General features: G+C 40.6%; 1 protein-coding gene across 1 annotated transcript; it reads right to left on the bottom strand.

Moving 5' to 3' along the window:
• Window positions 1-11,330: 11,330 nt before the first annotated feature.
• On the bottom strand, window positions 11,331-24,582 carry capn12 (calpain 12). The gene is given in 24 exon segments (XM_070906175.1): window positions 11,331-11,729; window positions 11,814-11,866; window positions 12,911-13,027; window positions 13,140-13,218; window positions 13,351-13,419; window positions 13,716-13,777; window positions 14,112-14,157; window positions 14,262-14,333; window positions 14,426-14,462; window positions 15,311-15,433; window positions 16,004-16,083; window positions 16,196-16,207; window positions 16,303-16,577; window positions 16,676-16,866; window positions 17,346-17,423; window positions 17,532-17,617; window positions 18,581-18,664; window positions 18,760-18,931; window positions 19,119-19,252; window positions 22,028-22,146; window positions 23,044-23,113; window positions 24,143-24,344; window positions 24,435-24,450; window positions 24,453-24,582. Coding segments are annotated over 24 exon segments (2,334 nt in total). The 3' UTR covers window positions 11,331-11,702.
• Window positions 24,583-25,315: the final 733 nt, after the last annotated feature.

Genomic DNA, 25,315 nt, shown 5'->3' with positions numbered 1-25,315 from the left:
TCATAAGGACAATCCACTCAGTATCAACACTGCTTTCAGGGAATCCTCAGTACATACAAGCTAATAAAAACAAACAATAAGAACCTTAAAACGTATCAAAGAGTAGTAACTTTTTGTCAATGAAGTGCACTTGTGTCGAGGTTTCAGTTTATATTTGAAAGCTTGTAAAGTTTAAGTTGTGGGTATTGCCACATCTTCATCATACAGAGTGAAAACAGACTTATAGCTTATTGAGTTTTTATGGCTCTTCATAGACTGTATACCTAAATCACTGTACTAGTCATGGCCATATTTAGAGTATGGAGGACATTATGGAGTTTAACTGAGACTGCCATCCTCTCTCTAAACTATTTTGTTCCTTGAGAGTTTGTTTGTTTACAACTTGTGGTGGTCTAGACAGTAGACTCCAGCTGAGCCAGGTAAAAAAATAGACGCAGTGTTGTCCAATACCCCTGATGTGCTTTGTTTTGCTTGCCCCTGTCTCTTAGCGTATTTTCGGGAAGCCACTAACTTGTGCTGTGCTCATGAGGCCAGCCCCTATTTCCTTTTGGAAGGCGGGCCGTGTTTGCCTGGTCTTCCTGCCCAAAATATTTGTTACCAGGCAACGGTTAGGCCTGTCCCACTTCAGAGTGGTGTTGTTTACACCCCTTCTGGCTCCATATCCCAACAACATTACATAACTCTCACAGGCTTTCCCCACCTCACTGAGAGAAATATGATCTGTCTTTTCTCTCCAGCCAACCAAAATGTCTCATATCCTCATACCATAGCTTTTCCCTCAGCCACTCAACAATTTCTTTCGGCCTTTGTCTGCTGTACTCGCTCAGAGCTCTTTTTACTCACCTAGCCGTTCAGAGCAACAAAACTGAAACTGAGGCTAAAATTGTTTATGAAAAAGCTATGCTTGACTAGACTTTCAGCTCAGCCTTGGGCTAAAAATCCCTGAAGCTTATTGTTACATGATCCGTCTGGTGGGGGTTTGGGTCAACCCCCTTAGCCATTTAATAACACATCTATTCTCGTCTAAATCCAGTAATTCTTTCTTGGCAAAGTCGAAGGCCTTCCTACACGCCTATGTCAACATGACTTGTGTATACTGTATTAACTGAAATGCTTGGGTTGAAATTAAAGAAGTGGAGCCCTGCATTTATTAATATTCAGTTCAGACTGAACCATAAGCATTTGATCTTGTTTGTTGTTTAAAACTTAAATGTTATTAGATTTTAATTCATTATTGCGATCCAATTTGTCGAAAGTCGAGAATATTCACTTTTGTTGTTACTGGCAGTTTGAGGTTTGCACGTTGTGCTGTTGCATTGGATTTTATTATATACTGTAAGATGCTTGTGTTATTTTGTACCTCCTTGTGTGTTTGGCTCATATACTTGCCTCTTTAGTCTTTGAGTGACGGCATGAAAAGAAAAATACATGCTTCAGCTGCCCTCGGTCTCCTTCATCTTACGAGTGATAAATGAAAACCTTTCATTAGGGGCAGAGTGCAGTTTCTCCAATTTTCTGTCTTACAGCTGACTCTGTGTTTTGTAGTTGTGCCACAGACCAGGAGAGGAGCTGGAAACTATCTTCCTTTTTTATGTTTTGAGCCAAATAACAAGCAAACTGCCTTGATATTGACCTCCACCTTCTCCTGATTCACCATGTTGTGTCTAGTATGTGTTACTTAAATTTGTAAGGTGGATTTATTTTGTTTCAGTTGAAATTTGCCAAGAGAACGATGACATGTGAGATGTTTATTAGTTGCAGGGGGAGGAGACTGCATGTTCCATCCATTCATTTTATGGTTTCTATCTGCCCACATTTAACCACTGGGCAGCACACTGAACAAGCAATGCAGCCCAGAATACTTTCACAGGCAGATGTTTGTGAGGCATCCAGACCTTCTGAATATATAAGCTCCTCACCTTGTCCCAACGGATAAGCCCAGACACCCTATGAAGCAAACTCATTTTATTTATTTAACTTTATTTAATCGAGAAGTCTCACTGAGCTCTTTTTCAAGAGAGACCTGAGAACAAGAAACATTCATAGTGAGATAACCGACAATCAAGCGACAAGTAGAGTTAATAAAAACAATTACAAGAGACTTCAAAGACACCATAAAAATACATCAGAGAGTAAAGCTTTCACATTTCCAAGGTGAAAATGAAATAATGTAGCTTGAGAGCAGTTTGCAGTTCACTCCATATAAACGGTGCAAAATACCTGAAATCAGATCTGCCAAGGTTAGTGTGTGGAAGATTTTAAAGAAGTTAGAAGATTTAAATGAAAGAAAGATATGAAGAGGAAGCTTTAACGAGAGCTTCTTGCATCCATTAGCGTGCCTGCCCAGACTTTGTGACCATACATTAGGATTGTAACATACATAAATGCGAGATATCACCTTCAGCCTCAGCTTCCTTTTCACCACGATGGTCCAATACAATGTTTGCCAGACTTCAGATGCAGCAGGGAGCCACTTCCTGACGTGTCATCTCATGTTACCTGTGTGCTTTCGAACGCAGTTACCTGAACTCCCTCACCTCAGGCAACAAACCTATAATCCTGCTCGACTTTCTGCTGAGGATGCAGATACAGCTTTTGCTTGAATCATACAAGATTTAGATGCACTGGAGCCGACAGCCCCGGCACCGCACACTCCCACAGACTCCACAGGACCCCTCAATGGACAGTTGAGACCACAAAACTCATGTTGACTGAAAAGGAAAATTCCCATGACCCTTTCAGTGTCTGTGTGAAGAGCCGGTTACATTATTTACACTTGTGACTTTCCAGTTTTTCTCGTTCCCTGCTTCAGCACACGGCTCCCTTTGCAAGCTCCCTTTTGTCCTGTTTATGTTAATGTACTTTTGTTTATATGGCGTAATCCTTGTGGCTCTCGGATTTAAATAACAAGCTTGTGTGTTTACAGGAACCCACACAGCACACACACGCACAGCAAAGATGTACAGTGATCTGTGGACAAGGTAAAACATTCAGTTGTGCATGCGTCATAGCCTCGGTTGTGGGCTCTTCTGAGACAAAAATATACTCGCGTCATCTTATTTCACCCAGCAGAGTGGTATCAGGCCTCTTACACTAATCTCCCTCAGTGTTAAACAGGTGAGTGAGGCTATAGTTGACTGTGGCATGCCTGACCCATTGTAAAAAGGCTCTTGACAGCACTTGACGATGAAGCACAAATTAAAAAGATGCTTGACAGCTTTGTGTGAGAGAGAGAGGTTATTGTACCATGGCAGAAAATTAAGATGATGTCCTCCATTTTTCTCATTACACAGTTTGGTATCATCCTAAACCCATTGGTGTGCACAATCTAGTTGTGGTGTTTGAGTGAGATCATTACTTTGTCTGAATTAACAATGCCTTTGAATAATCTTTCCACTTGTTCACAGCGTCAGAACAATTGGCATTCTTTTTTTTTGGTGTAAGTGCAGCCATAAACGTCAGCATTGAGGTGCAGAAAGCAGAGCGGATGGTTCTATTGTATCATGCACTGCATGGGAGTCGGATGCCTAAAGTTAAATGCAATCAGTGGGCTTCAGTATTCCACAGCTCTCTGTGACTCAGACACAAGCAGCGCGTCAATCCTAGCCTACTTTCAACAGGCTCGCTGCCAGTCAGAGAGGCAAAGTGCCAGAGAGAGGGAGGGACAAGAGCAAGAGGATGAGATCAGAGGTGGAAAGTAACTCTGTATATTTAGTCGGATTCTGTCGTTAAATACAGTGTTGAGGCACTGACTGAGAGTTTTTAATTTGAAGCATTTATACATAGAATTACCCACATTTCCTAAGTTTTAAACATATTAGCCCACTTCCTTCTTCACAGCAAACTTTTTTGATTTGTCATAGTGGCACAAGCACAGATGTTACCAATAACATTAACGACTCTGTTCTATTCAAGTGTCCCAGTGTGTCGTGACAGTGAGCCAGCATGCCCAATACCAGGACCCTGGAACTGTTCAGTGGTGAAGGAAGTATTTAGATTTTTTACTTAAGTAAAAGTGGCGATACTGAAATATAAAAACACTCCATTACAAGTAGAAGTATGTAAGTATTATTATCAAAATGTGCTTAAAGTGAAAGTGCTGATAGGTGTGCTGTGAGTGTGATACTATTATGTATTATCTTATTGGATTATTATTGCTGATGCGTTGATGTGTAGGTAGCATTTTGTTGTTGTAAGTACTCTCTAACAATTCATTATATTTTAAAAGCATTTTTTGTTTGTAAGCTTAATGGAGCAAAAAGTACAATATTTTCCCTTTTGAAATGTAGCGAAGTAGAAGTATAAAGTAACATAAGATGGAAATAGTCATGAAAAGAACAAGTACCTCAAAACTGTACTTGATTGCAATACAGTACTGCAGAGTAATTGTACTCCATTACTTTCCAACACTGGAAGTCTTTATGTATTTGGACAGTTTTATTTTCATGCTTTAATTGGATTTGAAATTAAACAGTGACTGTGAGGGTTTTTACATCCAAATCCGATGTAGAAATTATAGTCATTTTTGTACATACAAAAATTTCAAAGAGCTACAGTGTGTACTGTTCACCCTATATGGATGCAAATATCCAAAACACCATTAAAGCAGAAAGTCTGCATTTAAACATCATAGTCACTGTTTGAATTGTAATCCAAATATCTGCAAAGTACAGCAGTTAAAATATATAATTGTTCTAATACATACAGCCTGTACTGTACAAAAGCTTATAAAATACAGTGCTGTCATTTCAACAATGAAACCGTATGAGGTAATTAGACTTGATGTCACCTGGACAGCAATACTAATAACTTTAACACTCTGACAGGGACTTAAGAATCTGTACTTTTCTTTAAATCACCATTTTGAAAGCAGAACCTACTTATTTCTCACAATGCAGTGAAAACCACTGCATTATTTATTTAAGTAGTTTTGAATACTTCTTCCACCTGGATGAGGAGAGTGGATGCCAACCTCATTATTCCCCCTACTCATTCTCTCTCTGCTTGTTTCTATCCAGAAGGCTTTGTTTCAACCTTCTTTTTCCTCTGCTCACAGCCCCCCTCCCCACTTCTTCTCTCTTCCTTACATAAGGGCTGCCCTATTTTTTCAGGGAGCAGTAAGAGGTAGGAATAAAGGGAGTGAGTGGGTGAGGAAGAGGGACTGATAGAGGGTTGGATCCACTGAAGAGAGAGAGAGAGAGAGAGAGAGAAAAGATATGGGGGTAGAAGAGAGGACTGTGTACACTGCACACGTCAGGGAAGACACAGACCTGCATGTGTCCCCGTCATCCCCCTCACCTCACTGGCCTTCTCTGCCCACACACTGCTCCTTCACTCCTCACCCTCTGCTCCTCACCCTTTTGTGCTGCCTCCATCTTATCCCTCCTGTCTTCTCCGCACGCTCCCTCTCCCTAACTCACCCAGTTGAATCCGTTGTTGGCAAATCTTTGATATCGCCGTTCCCCCCTGCCTCCCACCTCCAACCACCCATGTTACGTATCGACCCATTTTTCTGTCATGGCATGTTCTCATCCATCCATCCATCCATCCATCCATCCATCCATCCATCCATCCATCCATCCATCCATCCATCTATCCATCTATCTATCTATCTATCTATCTATCCATCCATCCATCCATCCTTAAGTATTATACTGAAGTACAAGTTTGAGGTACTTGTACTTTACTTGAATATTTCCATTTTCTGTTACTTTATACTTCTACTCCACTGCATTTCAGAGGGAAATATTGTACTTTTTACTCCACTACATTTATTTGATTCCTTTAGTTACTTTGCAGGTTCAGATTAATAATACCAAATATAATCAACAAAGAACTGATGATGTATTATTATGGATAAAGATAAGACTTTATTGATCCCATGGTGAAATTCACAAGATAGCCAGCAATATATATAGTAAATCATTAAAGTGTACATATGAATGCAGCAATAATCATAATCCAATAATATAATAAACATTATTCTGAAATGGGCCATTCTGCATGATGAGTATTTTCACTTATGTAAATTTTGAATGCATACTTACTTGTAACAGAATATTTCTACAGTGTAGTATTGCTACTACTAAGTAAATGATCTGAATACTTCTTCCACTGCTGCTAAATGTTATATATGACACTTCTTTGTCATAAAAAAAGTTTAAATTCAAACTCGGAATACCATCGTGTGTTTCACACTGATGTCACCCTCTGTACTCATACAACCATGGTTACAAAACATAACCTTTATTACTTTTACTTGAAAAGCCATAATCAGGATTTTTCACAGAGAGAAGATCATTATCATTATCTCTTAGATCAGTTGAAATATCTTAATATGTATCTTTCAACCAGCCAACAGTTTTTATGTAAAAAAAAGAAACCATATTTGCGTACAAAGGACACAAACAAGTTGAGCATAACACGCAGTGAGGACATGGTGTGCGAGTCATGAATGGAATTTCAAACATGTTTTTACTAGGGGGCATTTGAGTAACGCATGAACGACTGACGGCAGCAGTTTGATGTTTAGGTTTGCACATTCTTCCCCTCTGTACACATGTGGACTAGTTTTCAGCATTTTTAGTGCATTATCATTTGCTTTAATCACATAATTGTATATTTCTTTGCACAACCTTGTATGTTTATTACGGCATAGTGTTTTGTATGGTAAAAAAATTACTATTAAACAGTATATACAGTAATATTTTTCTTACTGAACTGAATTTTGCATGATCTCGTGCATACACACACCCGTATGTAAGCCCCCTGTTGGTTAAAATAAATGATTGCTGCTTCTGCAAAAAGGTGTATGTTAAATGTGTGTGTGTGTTTATTGAACCAGCCAGTCGAGGTCTCAACCAACATTCCTGTCTGAGAGTTTTACTGTAAGAAAACTGTGTTTGAGGTGACTGCTGAGATCAGTCCAGAGTGCCGGCTGTGATCTTCACTCCGTTGTCTGGCAGAGAGTCTGAATAGATAACACGCTGCTGAGAAAAATGCAAGATAGTTTGCAGAATATCCAAAAAGACATGACATTTGATTTACACGTTTAAAATGGTGCTTCTGACATGTTTGTCAGGGAGTATTAGACCACACTGACATATAATGTGATGCTCATTCAACATGCACCAATCAGCACTAAATTTACATATCAAGCAGAACTGAGCAAAAACATTATCAAAAGACATAAGTACTTAAATACACGCACACACGCATACAGACATTCAAGACAAGAACAATCATTGTTAGGGTAGGCAAGGGAGTAAAAATGGGTCATGAGACACCTTTTAAAGGAGTCAAGAGATTCTGCTGTTCTTATATTTTCGGGGAGGCTATTCCAGAGTCTTGGTGCATCTACTGAGAAGACCCTGTCTCCAAAAGGGTGTCGATGAGATTGTGGGAACAGCCCTTAATCTGAAGATCTGAGGGGCCTAGCTGTGCTGTATGGGGATAGTTCTGTAATATAGTTCGGGCCGAGACCATGCAGGGCTTTAAACACAAACAGAAGAATGCTAACCATTCTGGACCAGTTGTAAGCGGTGAATGGAGGCCTGGTTGATGCTGAAGTATAGAGAGTTTCAATAATCGAGTCTTGAGGATATTAGAGCATGGATGACTAAATCTTTAGGTGATAAGAAAGTCCTGATCTTGGATATAAGAAGCTACATTTGACAACTGTGTTAACCTGTCCATCAAATTTATTGTATTGCCGAATATACGTTTTTTTTTTTAATAGGGTCTGATGTGATTGGATAACCGGTTGAGGGACTGGGCGGTGGTGCTGGATCAGTATGATCTCTGTTTTGTTTTCATTTAATTGTAGAAAGTTATTAGCCTTCCATCCTCTAATATCATCCAGACATTTAGAAAGGGTCCTGGGTCCAATTGGATGTGCAGGTACAGCAGGGTGTCATCTGCGTAACAGTGAAATTAAATATTGTGATTCTGAGTAATTTTGCCCAGAAAATCACACACATGTCAGAACATGAGGAGAAAGAAGAACCCCAGGTCCCATTTAAAACTGTTTAATTATAGTTTAAAATGTTTCTCCCAGAAAAGTTGAAGATAGGTTCATCCCTACTTTATAGTGGCATTTTTTTAACACGGTGGCACAGGTTGAGATGTTTATACTGTATAAACACACAAAAACAGACATCTAAACAAGCAAATAGACAAACCAGAGGACACAAGTTTTTTTCATAAAGTTGGACAAGAAGAGAAAGTTTCAGTAAAAAAATGAGTTTCAGTGAGATGATATTTCTGTGACACAGTCAGTGATTATGACACACCTGGTCACCACCATCTACAACAAACTGCCGGTTTGAAAATAAGCAGCAACAGGATGAGGAACAGAGGGTAGAGTGAAGGCGAGAGAGGTGCTGTACTGTAGATGCAAATGCCGCTCTTTGCATCTCAAATTATCAGCCGTCAGTCCTCACGACTTGTAAATAAACACGCACGATAAATTCACCCCACGTCCCATGCCAACACACACTCACATCTTTAAATACCCCGGCTCTGACGACTGCGATAGCACTGCTCATCAAATTTATGCGTGAGCGAGCCCAGGCTAAATTTGCAGCCAAGGAGCCAACTTACGCAATCCTCCCTGGTCTCCCTCCTGTCTATACAATGGCTCAAAAACCTCCCAGCCCTCCCCAGATCTCCACTCCCACACTACACACTACAACTCCGACACTATTCCTGTACCAGCCCCCGCCGCTGTGGCACAGAAATACCAGCACCTCCAAGAACAGACGCCAAGCCTGTCAGAGCATCATCACATCCCACAGGACAGCTGGGGGGGAGGGAGGAGTGAGGCAGGGAGGGAGGATGGTGCAAAGAGAGGAGAGGAGAAGAAGAAGAAGAGCAGGTGGAAGGATGAGCACAGCCGCTGTCGAGAGAAACGAATCAACAGAGACAGAAAAGAGAAAATAAATACTCTCTATGTGAGGGTGGGGACACAGTTTACAGTTATATCCTGGTAGATCAGCCGCAAACTGTTTCTCTTTCTTTTGATCGGACGGGGCTCTTCTGTGGAAGTGTGTGTGTATGTTGTTATATTACAACATTTATGAGGACCATATCAGGAGATAACAATCATAACACCTGTCAAAGATTCACCCTCACACCAAATTACATGAAAGACTTAATAACTTTTAGGTGACACTTTAATTCAACTCCCCCAATTAGCATTTATAAGCAGTATATAAACTATACACTATAATGTCATTGTAAGAAGATATGTGTTAACTATCCTCGATGCTGCTGTATAAACAGATAATAATGACAATATAGTAAAACACAGATGTAATAACATAAAACATGTCTTCATAGGGAAAACTGTTGACAAGTAAAGTATGTTACTAAACACTTAAAAATGTCCTAATATGTGCTTATAACTACATTATAGTGTGTAATGAACCATTTATTAGCCAAAATGTTTATATAATGCTGTTAATATACGGGGCAACTTTTTCGTCTTTCTTAAACTATTAAAGGTCCTTCTGTCAGTTTAAGGAAGACATGAGGACCATTGTTCCTATGCCATATTCTGTACTTTTAGTTCACGTATTTGAATGACTTATTTTTTCTGTTATTGTTGCGTACTCCTCTACACTTTTTATTTTATTTTATCAAAGCTCATTTTAAAGGCTTTGTTTTGGGTTTGAGGTTAGTCATGTAGTGTGAGATTCACGGTCAGAGAAAATATAGAGTTGAATGTTGTTTATTGATTGATTTGTAGCCTTGCTAGTAGAATAGCTAGGGATGGCAACTTCAGTCTGTTGGTTTGGTCCAGACTGAAAGATCTCAACAACTAAAGGATGGGTTGGCATGACAATTTGTAAAACATTCAGAGTCAGGGGACGAAGACTATTGACTTTGGTGAATCCCTTACTTTTCCTTTAGCGCCACCATGATGTTCACATTTGTGGTTTTTAGTGAAACGTCTCAACAACTATTGGATTGCCATGAAATTTGCTACACACACTCAGGATGAATTGTACTAACTTTGGTGATCCTCTGACTTTTCATCTAGCGCTATCATCAGGTCAAAATATGAACTTGTCCAACTCTTTAGTTTATGATCAAATATCTGCAAAACTAATGACATTCCCATCAGCCTCTGCTGTACTTTGTGTTTAGTGCAACTTAGCAAATGTTTTGCATGGTTAGCATGTACACTAAGATGTTGAAGGTAAATATTATACCTGCTAAACATCCATATGTTAGCATTGGCTCACATTAGCATTTAGTTTACAACACAGAAACAGAGCACATCTGTACTGAGTCCTGTGAGGCCTGTAGATTTACAAGCCTTATTGAGGCCACAGTTGTCACATTGGCTGACCTCCTGCAGAGCTGAACTCAAGACGCTCAAACAATAGAAAGCACAGGGTTTGGAAAAATAAAAATAAGATAATAAACCAGGTAGAGTTGTTGAGAGAGAGAGGCCAGACACTGAGATGAATCTATGGGCTTGCTCTCGTCTCCCTACCTTTACCTTCTCTCCTCCTCTCTCTATCACAATGTAGACGGCTGGTTGCTGAGGACAACCTGTGTGTACTCACCTAACGATGAACAGGAAGCAAAGGTGCTATTCATAGCCGCATGTGTAGAAAGGACATTTGCTGGCTCGCGGGTGTATGTGTTTGTGTGTGCGTGTGTGTGCATGCGAGCACCTGTGTGAGGGAGCAGCCAACATGTAACAGGGGGGAGGAGGATGCAGATTGTGAGACTCAGACAGTTACTAGAGAGAACAGTAGGGGGGAGAAAGAGTGAGGGATGGATGGAGAGAGTGAGGGAATGCAGTGGAGGAGGGGGCGAGTGTGTGTTGACGCTGTACGTGGCGTCAGTGCGATAAGAATAGAGATGGTGCGTGTAGCGCTGCTGAGACATCACCCTCACACCCTCAGTGGGGCAGGCAGTACTCACTCTGACTGTGTGTGTGTGTGCACACATATTACCCAGGGTATTCTCATGTATGCGTGGATGACTAAACTGTTGGGGTTGCAGTGAATTATTTTCTTTTTTTTTCTCAGTTGTGTAATAACAGTTATGTGTACCATTTCATTCATGTTTAATTTTTAGAAACACATTTTCTTTTCATCATTGCACAATTTCTAAAGAGCAACTTGAGAATATGATAATTACTCTGAGAACAAAAAGGGTATTAATGTGGACTATATTTGGGGTTTGAAACTATTTTCTTGTCAATAGCAAAATTCTTTGAGAAGACAAAAGGAATAAGGACACCTTTAAACTCACATTTTCAATTAACATCAATTTTATTAACACATATTGTACATATGTTTTGTGTGTATATGTGTATATGTATACAAATATATATGCATATATGTAACTGTATATATTCCTTTAGTTCTACTTTTCTATACTTTGTTCTCGGTCATTGCCTATTTTATTGTTTTATTCTATTTTTCTGTGTGTGTAATGTGGAGGGGGGCTACAGCTGCATTTCATTGTGCCATCTTGTATTGTATCGTAAAGCTGAACCTTGAACCAAGGTTATAGCCAGAGATAGTACGAGATGAAGCCAGAATAAAACAATGGCATAGCAGAGTATAAGCTGACATAGCCATAGCTGTTACTTTGGAATAATAACAGTTTATGTACGTTGTCTGTGTTTTAGAATCAGCAGCTGGGTCTGATGTGGAGATCCTCTAATTCATAAAGCATCTTCACACCATCAGGAACTGAAGCAGCCACTGTGGAGGAGAAACAGAGAGTCAGAAACCTGTTCAGGTCCAGGTTATGAACACATGACAGAGCATATTTGACCAGATACTCACATAGTTGATCCCTCTGTCTTTCACCTCTTGACTGGTCTCTGATTCATACAGAGCTGAGGAGAAGATTTAGTATTCAAGTTTTTAGGGTTCGTTTTCAAAACAGATCCTGGCAAGTTTATTTAGTGATACTCCAAATACGAATAAAACTTATGTAAACAAACATGTAGATCATCTAAAGGCTAACAGCAGAATGTTACCAGGCCACAGGTGTAACATATTGGTTGGCACACCATAATCATATCATGAGATATATAATAAGATGCAAGAAGAAGTGCTCAGATCCTTTACTTGATTAAAAGTACCAATACAACAATGTGAAAATACTGTACAAGTAAAAGCCCTGCATTCGAAACCTACAGCAGTATTATAAGCAATATATACTTTAAGTATCAGTAAAATGCCACTTTGGCTGATATTATATATTATTCTATATGACATTGTGAGATTGTTAATACTGATAAGAAGAATTTTACTGTAGATGGTGGAGGTGGTGCTAGTTTTAATTATTTTATATATAGTTTGGTATTTTAGTCCAGTGGTCAGGTCCCTCCAAAGGGTCATAAGCTAAATCTGAGGGGTCATGAGTTTTCTCTACTGGTCCCCTGGTTTAACCTTGTGCTGTATCTTATAAACTAATCACATGTCTTTATAATGTAAAATCTTAATCTGAAAAGTAGCCAGTAACTATAGCTGTCAAATAAATGTGGTGAAGTTGAAGTATAAAGTAACATAAAATGGATATACTAAATAATATAGTACAAGTACCTCAGATTTTTAGCTGTTGAGAAAAAGTACTTAGTCACTTTTCACCACTGCTTATATGTACCAAATGTTTTAATTACAGTTTCAATTTAACATTGGTTGATGGTTATCTTACCTACTACAACTAATGAGCTTGTACATTCAACTTTAAGTGCCTGTATGTCTAATAATAATCTAATAATGGTAATAATAATAATAACTGTGTGACAGGTTCAAATATAGAAAAAAAGGATAGATAGTCTTTTATTCTTTATTCTTTTCTTTTTTGTGTGTTTGATGATGTGTGGTGTACCTACATGTGTGTATGTATGTGTATGTGTGTGTGTGTGTGTTACCAAAAAGCTTGCGCAGCCTGGTGACACATGACACAAAGCCGTGGAAGGGCATGTGAAGCTCTCCAGAAGCGAACCGCTCAGACAGCAGCTGAGCTACCTTGCCGTCACACTGCATTCCTGTGAAACAGAAGTGGACAAAGGTGTGAAGCCAAACAGCAGCAACCATCTGTGTGGACATAGTGGGCGTGTATTCGTGTGTGTATATGCGTGTGTGTGTGTGTGTGCATACCAACAGATTGCAGCACTGTGCTGAGTTCAAAGGGGCTCATGGTCCCAGAAGAGTCCTCATCGAACTGAAAAAACAAGGACTGAAAAAGGAAGCAGCATCAGAATAGGTACAGTAATAGTGGCACAACTCTCCGTCTTTTTCTGTCTTTAACACACACACACACACACACACACACACACACACACACACACACACACACTCTGAGCTGTACCTGCAGACTGCGCAGACTGGACAGCAGGGTTTCTGTTTGTTTACGGCTGAGACTGGAGCGCCCTTTAGTCTGCCAGCAGAGTTAAGGACATCTCAACAGGATGGACGACACAGAGATAAAGTTATGAGGAAGGAGAGTGAAAGTGAACAGCGGGGTGGCGGGATGACTCAACCGGAGGGTTTAAAACCCCTTCGTCAGCAAGCAAGTGTGAAACTAGCAGAGGTCAGTTTTTGTGAATTCACGAAAAAGATAGAACTTTTGTAAGCTTGAGTAAACCAGACGTATGTACAGTCAGAGTCAAACAAGCATCGTAGGAGACTGGAGAGTGAGGAATATTAAAGAATACACTGAGGACAAAAGGATACATCCTCTCCAAAGATGAGCTGTCTGCACGTCTCCAGTGGCAGATGGTAATCTTTGTCAAGAACTGTGATTACAGCAGAAAGGCACAGATTGAGGCAGAGGAAGAAAATAAGGGTTTAAATTGGATTAAGGCGAGGTAAGGTGAAGGTGAGGGTGAGTGTAGTTACTTTTATTACTTCACCAAGCTCAATGTACTCTATCTGACTGCAACTGTGAGCCTCTGTCTAGACTGCTGACCTCTGTGGCTTCACTGTTCCAACTTTTGAGGGTGCGCATCACTACTTTGCTCCCATCTAGTGGCCATTACAGGTAATATGTAGTCAAAGGTCACTTGTGGTGAAGCTTTGAGTCCTTTTCAGATGCAGCTAAAACATGAAAAAAACGTGATATACTGGAACCTGAGTTGAACAGATTCATGATCTCCTTGGCGTTCAGTCTGTCATCCTGCCAGAGAGACAGAAGAAATCAGTTTGGATTGTTTAGAAAAAGGCCCCTTTTAAATCTACACTTTTAATAGGTGAAGTAATGCAATGAGGAGGAATTCTTACTGGGCCAGCCTCCTCATCAAAAGTCCTCTGAACTCTCACGTGATCCTCTGGGGAGACAGGATTTGCCATAACCTGTAGGACACAAACATGTCAAACAAACATAAACATACTATTCTCTTTTGGTTGGCTGCTGTTGGCTGGTGATTTAATGTATATGGACTCACCGGGAGGAAGCCAGAGGAGCAGGTAAAGTCCTGAGTCCTGAAACACAAAGACCACACCAGATTGTTAGTCTTGCGCTCTTGAAGTATACTTTTAAACAGTGTGAATCTTACACAGTCAGAAATAAAGTTTGATATTTGCTCATATCCTTTAGTAAAAGCAGCAACACCACAATGTAAAAATACTCAGTTACAATTAGAAGTCATGCAGTCAAAATTCTTCTTGAGTAAAAGTACATAAGTTTGACCAGCAACATGTACTTTAAGTATCCAAAATACAATTATGGAATACTTTGTGCAACATGATAAAAAAATTGATTCATGTTAATTTTGTTGCAGGACAAGTAATTCATTCTTCTCGGTGACTGCGTGTCCATCAAATGTTTTGTATATAAAATCAAAGTAACAATAGCTGTTAAATAAATGTAGTGGAGTAAAAAGCACAACAAGTATAAATTAACATGAAGTGGAAATACTCAAGTAAAGTACAAGTACCTGTTGTTGCTAACTGAAGCCATAACAGGTGGTTTTAATAGCCTGTTGTTGTTGAGACTAATCGTAATTTTCTAAATTATACATTATAATCTATGTTTGGGGGGGTGTTGGTGAGAGTGGGTGAGGCAGGAGGTGATTCAGGGATGCTGCGGAGCCCTCAGGAAGTGTTGTGGGTCAATGATTAAACAAAATATCTATGATGGGAGGAGACGCACACACTCAACACATAACATTTACACAAGGTGGCGACTAAATGGAGCTGTTTTCCTGTTTCGATGACAACAGGCTGTTAGTATTAAGGTACAAGAGAGAAAATGACATTCAGCTAAGTAGTGTTCCCTTGATTGATGTCCCCTGTTTTAGACCCTCAAGGCTACATCCCCTTCATCTCACCCCAGAGTGTTTCCAGTCTTGGAGAAAATGCGGACAAAGAAGTCTCCAGGCTGGTTGGGTCGATAGGTGGACGCCACGATGATGTAGTTACCCGGGTCCAGATGAAGCTTCCTCCACACACCCCTGAGGGACAAAGTCACTGAGTTACATTCATTGACTTCCGTTGGATCTGATCGATAATCTAAATATATGTTTCATATATACAGACAATACCGTTCGTGTGTTTAATAGCTGCCACCATCAGGGACATGTTAATTAGGTTTTAAGGATTATCTGTTGTTGTTGTTTTAGCTGTATGTAAATGTTACATTTTTGGATAATAATTAAAAAATGTATTTGATTGTGTTTTAAATCTCTCACCAGATTACTTCTATATATAAAATTACTTCTTCAGGCAAGTATGCAACATAAATATAGTGACTTCAGATCATTAGTGATAAGCTCAAATTTTACATAAATTTTAACGGTTCTGGGACTAAAAGCAAATGTCATTCATTCTCCTCTTCAGGTTTTGCATTTAGTTGGGCAATTATTACTTGGTTTTGTGTAGAGGCACGTTTGTCAGGCTGAGTTACACATTTTACACTCAATTCAACACACAGTTAGCACAGTATGATGACAACTGCTTTCATGAAGAGAATATTACATAATTACTAATAAGCAGTCATTTATTTTCTCATGATGGTCTTTTACCTCTGAGCCACATATTTCCCAGAGCGACCCACAGGGCGATTCTTCATGAAGAAGTTGCGGTTCAGACAAACACCCTGGAGCTGTATGAAGAAATATTTAATATTAAGTAATGAATAAGAATATAAGATTGTTCTGATATTTATTTAAGCAGATCATGAAAATGTATTTATCTGTTGCTCACGAGATACTCACCTCAGAAGGAACCTGCAAAGAAGAAGAAACGGGTGTGAGTTTATTCAGACAATTCAAAGCGTTCAATAAATCAATAAGTAAACTAAAGGTAGATGTGGAGACGTGACCTTGTAGATGTGGAAAGCTACATAGAGGAAGTGGACTTTAGTCTTCTTCCTGCGGTTTTTCTGCAGCAGCTCCACCAGCACAGTGCACTGTTTGGCTTTCTGCTTCTGCTTCTCTGCTCTCTTCTTCTCCTCCGGGGTCATTGGCTCATCATCCTCGTCATCCTCGTCCTCGTCGTCCTCGTCGTCCTTGTCGTCCTCGTCGTCCTCGTCGTCCTCGTCTGACTGGTCCTGCTCTGTGAGAACCAACTGGAACTGAGGATTCTTCCAGAAGGACCCTGAGGGAAAAAAACACAAAGAAGAAGAGTAAGATGACAGAAATGATCCAGGTGGTGGCTGAACGCATATTTGTGCAAATACAAAGTCGTGTACATACTGTTGTATCTGCGGCTACCACCGGCAGAGCTCCCCGGTACCCAGAATCCTTCATGCTCACTGATGGTCCAGGTAGACGGGGGGGCAGGTGAGGAAGGAGAAGCGGGCGTGTTTCCCTCCACAAGAGTGTCAGGATTCACACTGCAGAGCTCCACAATGTCAAAGAGGCTGCAGAAGTCCTCAGCCCTGATCCTAACAGAGAACATCAGAGGAATATAACCAAGTACATTTACTCAAGTACAAATTCAAGGTACTTGTACTTCTACTTCACTACATCTCAGAGGCAAATATTGTAGTTTTACTGCACTACATTTGTCTGAGAGCTTTAGTTACTTTTCAGATTACAATTTTGATGAATGCAGCAGTAATGTTAATCCAGAAACATCATATATAACAGTGAGAAACTAAGAGGGACCATTTGCAGAATGAGTGATTTATAAATTTAATAAAAGTACATTTTGTTGAAAATACTTTTACTTTAAGGTTTTGAATGCAGGACATTCACAGTGTATTTTCACATGGTGGTATTTCTATTATTACTTAAGCAAAGGATCTGAATACTTAATACTGCATAAAAAAAACAGGCCTAGGAAAAATAAAAGCAACACTATAAAATAGAAATAAATTGAAAAAGATCTAAAAAAAAAAAAAAAAGTCTATCTGCGACATACCAGAACTCTCCATCTTCTTTCTTCTTCAGCTGAATCCTCTCTTTCTCGGCTTTGTCCACATCATCCCACTCCTTACCCCTGCAGTCACGCACACACAAAGAGAAACTCAGCATCTGTGGAGGTTCTGTAATCTGTGGAGTGAGTGGGCTCTCTCTCACAACGTGCACCAACAGGAAGCTTCCTCACTTGTCACTCCACGGCCCGCGATATTCGACAAAACCCCAGGGGTTCCTCAGCCTCAGCAGCAAAATCTCATCTGAATCTTTCTTCACCTGAAACGTGAAGAGAGAAGAAGCTAACACAAGAGCAGCGTCTTGTTTACTAAAGGGATCATCTCAATGTTTTATTTGACAGCTGCGATAAAATTAGACAAATAGTGTATTGACCTTGGAAACAAGCAGTTACCAAAACAATATCACTACAAGGTCCATTAGTAATTGTTCTGGAGCTTTCAGTCGTATCACATGGTCTTCTGCTGTTTCCAAGGTCAAGAATTAACTTTCAAATGGAACTTTTAAACCAACATGGATGAGACTTTAAAGTGTTGAAAAACTGGTCAAACTTGTGATATGATCAAATGCTCCAGAACAGCTACTAATGGATTAATAGGTGGACTAATGACTGATTTTTTTAGCTAATTAGATTAGATTAGATTAGAGTGGGGTGAGATGGGAAGATATGAGATTAAATGACATGAAATTGAATAAAATGAGATTAGATTAGATTGAGATGAAATTAGATTAGGATGACATGCGATAACATTAGATCATTTTAAATTGGATGAGATTAGATTATTACAATTAGATTATATGAGATTAAATCAGATTAGATGAGATTTGATTAAATTCGATTCCATTCGATTTGATCCGACTGTGCTGAGATGAGATGAAATGAGATTAGATTACAGTTCAGTGAGATTATATTAGATGAAATAACAGTACATTTAGATGAGGTGACATTAAATCAGAATAGGATGAAATTAGAAATTAGACTAGGATGAGATTGGATTACATTTCAGAGAGATGAAATCACATTGAATAAGATTAAAGATAAAATGATGGTTTTAAATTACAAAGGTCTTTGTGGAGAAACTGATGACTGCAGAAACAGAGAAACTAAAGATAAAAAGAGAAGCAAACTCATGAAAACAACACTATGATGACGATGCAACAGTAAATAGTGACAGCAGCAGTTCACTGCTTCACATCCAGCCGTGTCCTCGGTGTGATACTGGCCTCGTCAGTGTCAGTGATGGCGTAAGCATGGCCCTTTATCAGCCCGTCTCCTGTCACTTTCCCGATCTCACGGTAGCTGCTGGCCTGCGAAGACAAACATAGAAACTCAAGTGGATCTAAATAAACATCCACCTGTGTAGCGTGAACATCCTGAGGTGTGTGTGCGTGTGTGTGTGTACCTGGATGAAGCAGCTGAGCAGGCTGCCTCGAGACAGGGCGGCTGTCAGAGACCTCCAGAGGACTCGAGGGGTACGAGATGAGACCGTCATCGAGTATGCGATGCCCCCTGTGAAATCCTCCATCCCCTCTGAAATGTTGCCCCCTTTCAGGCTCCCGTAGCATCCAACTAACCTACATACGAGAGGTGAGAAAGTTATCTCCGGTGGCTGTGTGTTTTTGTCAAATCACTGTAGCGACACACACACACACACACACACACACACACACACACACACACACACACACACACACAGAGAAAAGGAGTGGGTGATCTCAGACATTTACAACCCAGAAACATATGCTGGTAGTGGCAACTGACTTGGCGTAGGCCTTCTCCACCAGGGCGCTCCAATACTCGTTGCGGGTGTGAGAGTAGCTGAAGAGCAGACGGCCTTCGCGTACTGGCAGCCTGTCATCCACAACCACCTCCACCCACTCACCATACTGCCAGAACTGCACAGGGAGGGAGAGAGACAGGAAGAGCGATGGTGAGAGCAGAGCAGACATAGGATGTAATGAGTCAGTTAATGAGGAGGAAGGCAGCTGAATGTCCCCAATATTTTACTTTAACCTGCAACAACTGATTTTTTTTAGCCACCAGGGGGCAGCAGAAACAAACTGTAAACACATCAATTACATACTTTTAAGTTGATGTGGTGAGCTGAATTATTTACGCATTATTTTGTGTTTCTGGCCACCTGATGAATCTCAATCCAATATTCACTCATTCTGTTTTTCGCCTCCACCAACTCCTGAGAGAAATATCTGGCTCTTTAGCTGCTAAATATTCACCAGCTCGTTACTAACTTTGTCAGCCTTTTTGTGCTGCGCAGGTAGCTTTTTCTTTTGGCAGACAACAGCTGCCTGCTGCAGAAGGAAACAACGCTATGAGAGCTGTGAGAGTGAACCAAAACAGTAAAGTTGTGGGCTTAAAATAACCCAAAAGGATGATCTCAAGCCCACTATAGCGCATATTGTAAAAGTATTTATTAAAGCCTCTTTAAAGCGAGATTTTGTAACTTTCCATTCTCAGTTCAGTACGCTTCAGGGGTGTTGTTGCTACATCCTCACTGGCTAACGTTAGCAAACATGAGGTAGATGTGTTGGATAATGGACTTTACAAAGTCATTTGACGTTATGACCTTTCTCCATTTGTGCTACTTTTACACATAATTGTCAGTTGTGGCCACAGAGGACGATATAGGCTCACTTTGAATTCCTCTTAAGATCATTTTAAAGGTATTTTTGACAGAATAAAATCATCAATGGTCAATAAATACTGCCTCTCCAAAGCTTTCAATGATAATTTTTCCTTGTGATTTTGTCAGAGAGATGTTCATTCCACTTGTTGTATTGCAATTTGAATTATGTTTCTGTATTTCTACAATGTGATATTGCTAATTTTACTTGTAAATGAAATATCTGAGTACTCCTTCCACTGCTACACAAGACATATTCAAGCACAAATCAGAGCAAACATATTAACAACACATAGAAAGGTTTAGAGAGAATAAAAAACAAGATCAAGGAAATATCAGCTGTCCAGATGTTACAAATAAAACCCAGAGGTCTAAACAAACTGTTCTCATGTCTGACTAAACTTATTAAACCACCTCCCAAGGCAGTGGTTGGTCATGACTAAGGGGGTGTACTGTACTGCTAACTGTGTGTACACAACAGCGGCCGAGAGCAGGCCTGCACTGGCCTTTCATAGCTGCAGCTGTGTGTTTGTGTGTGTGTCCCAGGGGTAGTCACTACCTGCATGTCTGGACTGCTCTCCCATCTCCCTGACAGGGCAAAATGAGTTTCCAGTCCTTCCGCCCTGCTTGTTAAGTCATGTCACATTCTCCCTAACAGCCTCTGAAGGTCCAAAGCTTCGGGGCAAAATAATCACTGAGCAAAAACTGTAAAAATGATCTATATCTAAGTCGTGTGTTTGCTTTAACAAGACTGATATGTCTAATAAGGTGATATTTTCTTTATCTATGCAGGTCAGGGCCAGTGAATGATGAACTCTCTAGATTAGAATCACCTCTTCTAATGAGGTGATAAAGATGAGGTTTTATGTTTATCTCTTCTTACATATGGGACCACCATGCAGCGATGACACCGGGATGAGCTGATGCCTGTTCGATCCATTAATTAAATGCCAGAGCTGTGACACAACAGAGAAGTCGGCAGCTCACTGACAATGGGCTAAAAGAATAAAGTCAAAACAGATTTACAAGAATTACATGAAATGAGTAAGTGTGAATAATATCTGGTCTGTGATCAGCACTAATTGAGCCTCAAGGTAGTTCAGGCAGACGCGCAAAGCTTTCTCAAGGTCTATGAACTTGCTTGGGGGCCCAGAGGCAAAATCTCTTCTGTTGGACCCCCAATAACATCCTCTATGTATATTTGTGCACATTATTCCTGGAGTATTAGCTGGCCCCAGGTTCGGTGTGGTTTATTTGATGAAACATAAATGAATGTAGGGAGATTTTCACACAGGGACCCTATTTAGACAAGGTAAGGTAATAAAGAATAACTGATAAATTGCCTCGAGCGATGTCACTTGAGTCAGCGTCATTTGGATCTGAAGTTTGAAAATAAAATTTTAAAAATCTGGCGTTGTGGAGTTAAAAGAAGTGAACTTACCAGACCTCTGCAGCTCTCATGAGGCTACTTGCTTAACACACCTGAATCTAATTTAAGGCCCTTATTATGTCCGTTGATATTGTCCTGTCATAGTGCACATTCCCAAACAAAGTTACACATTACCACAATCAGCTGCCACACTGTGAACCTGCCATGAGCCTTCGTCTGTGTAAGCATTTAGATTTATTTGAATTCTGAACTCTTCTTTGTGATCATCAAATGTAAGTCTCAGGCTCTGGCGGCATGGGGCTTTGTGAACCGTGTGTCTAATTAACTCATATTTTCTTCTGGAGCATCAAATAAGCAGAGCGTCCCGACTGAACGACTACTTATTATGAATATTTGAGTATCAAGCAACATGTCCAGGCAGATGGGGCGAGAGATGAGATTGAGCTTGGGCATGTATGGTGCAGTGAAGCATATAAGGAAGACTGTTTTTGAGTGTGTGGTGTTTTTTTTTTGTTGGTCAGCAACAAACCAGGTGTGAGTCTCAGCTGGCTTGATCGGGCGTCTAATTAGCAACTTTTGTCATTAGCAAAGAGTCCTGGGAGTCGGAGGTTCTCAAACCACAAACCAAACCACACTCACCCTAAAATGGAAGATCCCTGCGTAAGGCTCGGACAGGCTTTGGTTGGGTGGCACCACCTTCACAAAGAGCGTGGGGTGCATGGTCAGACAGGACAGGGCTGCCAGCAGCCAACAGTTACCTGACAAACAAAAGAAGCACATTAATGGAAGATTCTTAGTGCTTTTTGAATGAATGATTCGTTTTTACATATCAAATTTTTAGGAGCCCAGAAGGCATTTGTCTCGTGTGAAGCACGATTCATGTTTATGTCAATGTCTTTCAGGCAGGTTAAGCTGTCTCTCTCTCTCTCTCTCTCTCTGTGTGTCTCACACACGTAATAAGCCACATTCCTCTCCAGCAGCAAACATCTGGTCCATGTTGGTCCTTGTTGCAGTAACTGTTGGTATCTACATAAGTCATGCAAAACACATCCTGTATGACAACATAAAACTCAGACACGGAAGAAGAAGAGGAAGAAGAAGAAGAAAGGAGATGAAAAAGGGGGGGGGGGGGGGTCGTTATTGATCTGCACTATTCACGCATCTGCACTCAACTGGTGACACGAACCATCAATCCAGAAATCCCAGAGGAGGAGGGAGAGTTTGCTGTTGTGCAGAAAACAATCCTCTAGTTCACCACAAATAGGAAACAGACTGAACGGCACAGATTTCTCTGTGGGCTGTTAAAGACAGGGCTATGACAGGGTATGGACCCCCTGCAGGTTTGGGGTTTAGGGAACACAGAGTGTCACTCCTCTTTCCCCCTCGCTGTGCGTTTGAAATTAGGTCCCCGGGGCTGTGTGGTGCAGACATCAAGTTGTGAAGTCACTGAATTTTTTAACCATGAACCAAGAAATAGGAACAAACTGAACTATGTTAAGGAGTGTTTCAGCTTTTGGTTATGTGGATTTAACTTTTCCAGGATGTTGACGTATTCCAGTCTCAAGCCCTCGTTCCTCAGGGAGTGTGGATGGACAGTGGGCAGGAGAAGCAGATTTTAACGTGCGTGGACGTTGAAGTTTTCCTGATGTACTCACCCAGTTGGCCCTGACAGATATCAGTGGTCCCAGTCGTGCCCTCCACAAACACAGCGTTGTCACTGATTTCCTTCAGAGAAGAAGAAGAGGACAGTTTGAAAACAAGATTATGAGACACCACAAACTGGTATCACGACCGAGTCTGGGGTGTTAACATCATGAGTATAAGAGAAAAGAACGTTTTAAGAAAAAGCTATCCAATTAATCGATTAGTCAATCAACACAAAATTATTCAGCAACAATTTTGATAATTTCGAATAATTGTTGAAATCAGTTTTTAAGCAAAAATACCAAAATATCACTTGTTCCAGCTTCTGAAGTGTGAATATTTGCTGGCTTTTTTGTTTGAAGTTGTTTGTATTTTCTGACATTTTATTGACCAAACTATTTATCGAGAAAAAAATCAGCAGATGAATCGATTATAATTGTAGCTACATGTTTCATAGCATAAGAATTCATTTTGACCCCTTTGTATCTTTGTAAGTCCACACTTTTCTATTTCCCTCATGTAGTTTACACATTTGTCATATTGTCTATGTATCATCTCAGTTTATAATCTGATATTTAGGCTTTTTCATTTGTTCATTTGTCTCAAAAATCCACCTTCTGGCTCGAATAATAATAATAATGCTTTCAGTATTGTGCTATTTCTTCGGCTATCTGCTCCAGGTAATAAGTTCCTCAGACCTGAGCCACACCTGGTTGAACCACTATCAGTTAAACATCTGTGCACCTCTGCAACACTGCTGATAGAGTTCCTGTGAGAAAGCGATGCCAAGAAGATACCAGGAAATACATTTCACATGACTTTATTGTTTAGGCATCTGTTTTAAAAACGTGGTCTAAACATGTACATGCAGATAATTTTCTTTCATATTAAACTTTGTGTGCCCAAAAGTAAATGTTGCCTGCAGATGATTCAAATGTGTTTTTATTTTGTCTTTTTTGACTGTAGAGGAAGCTATAACATGACAGGATTATTAATAATTAAATTATATGAGTGAAGACAAACACCACTGATAATAAAACCACTCTGGAAACAACATCTGGAAAACAGCTGGCACACATGCACAACATGACAATGGACGCACTGGTCTACCTTGGGTCGCTGCCACTTGATCGCCTTTTTTGGATCCGGATCTTCCGGCATACCGATGGACTTCTGCTCAGATGGAAAGGCTGGATCAGCAAACAGCTGTCCGGACTTCAGACACTCTTCTAGGAGAGTCTTGAAGTCCTGATCTCTAAACTTGATTGGGTTCTCGATGGAGCCCAGAGGTGCCTTCTTGTCGGTCGCCATGCTGCCGGTGAATATACAGTGAAACTCTTCATCCGCGATGCAAAATGTGCGAGCAGCCGGTGCTTAAATACAGATCAAAGCTCACACCCACTTCAGCCAGTGAGGGCCCACTTGGAGCGCCTCCCCGGCTCAGCCCAGCCCGAAAAGGTATGCAGAGCGCCGGGGGCCGCGGAGGGCTGGAGTCGGAGTAATGACACGGTGCCAACAGCCTCTTTGATCTCACCTTATTTATCGTCCATCAGCACGATCAATCTGAGCGGACAGAAGGAGGCAACAGGCTTCCATTAGGCCGCAGGAGAAACACAACAACGGCCAAATAACTGGACAACTGTGCAGGCACGTAGCCAAGTTCCCTACCCCAGGCACAACCAGTACAAAAAATCTCCAAAATACATTATTTGTGTTTTTCGTTCTTTATTTATTCAGTTTGCTGTTCAGCTCTCTCCAGGAAACGACCGAGAAAGTTACAGATAAAATTGATTTTTATTTCCCTACACTGAAGGTCTAAAACAACCAAATCCTCAGAAAGGGAAACCTGTTTTTGCATGAATGAAATGTGTTTGTGTTTGCGTGTGACCCAGTGGACAGGTGGTGAGAGACAGAAGATCACAAATAGTCGACATTTTACTCGTCTAATGAAGAAAGTCACTTTATCAGGCACATTTACAGACATATTTATCTGAGACTGTTGAATAGGAGTCTACTGACACTCAGCAGATCAGAGGAGACCCCTGTCAGTTCTGTCAAACGGACGCTAGGTGTCAGTCTCCTCCACGTAAAGGCACCAGGCCACAGCTCATCACATCTGCTGTGCGGAGGGGTTTTGCTGTACTTTGTGGTGGTGAGGATGACAAATAAGGCGGTGAAGAGACAGACACATATCCTGGGTGAACTCCCGTTCTGTTCAACGGACAGTAAAGAAAGTCACATTGTAAAGTCCCGCTGCTACGAGACACACACACACACACACAC

The sequence above is a fragment of the Enoplosus armatus genome, chromosome 5, assembly GCF_043641665.1.
Source record: "Enoplosus armatus isolate fEnoArm2 chromosome 5, fEnoArm2.hap1, whole genome shotgun sequence".
Classification (NCBI taxonomy): domain Eukaryota; kingdom Metazoa; phylum Chordata; class Actinopteri; order Centrarchiformes; family Enoplosidae; genus Enoplosus; species Enoplosus armatus.
This window is presented reverse-complemented; position numbering and strand designations above follow the sequence as displayed.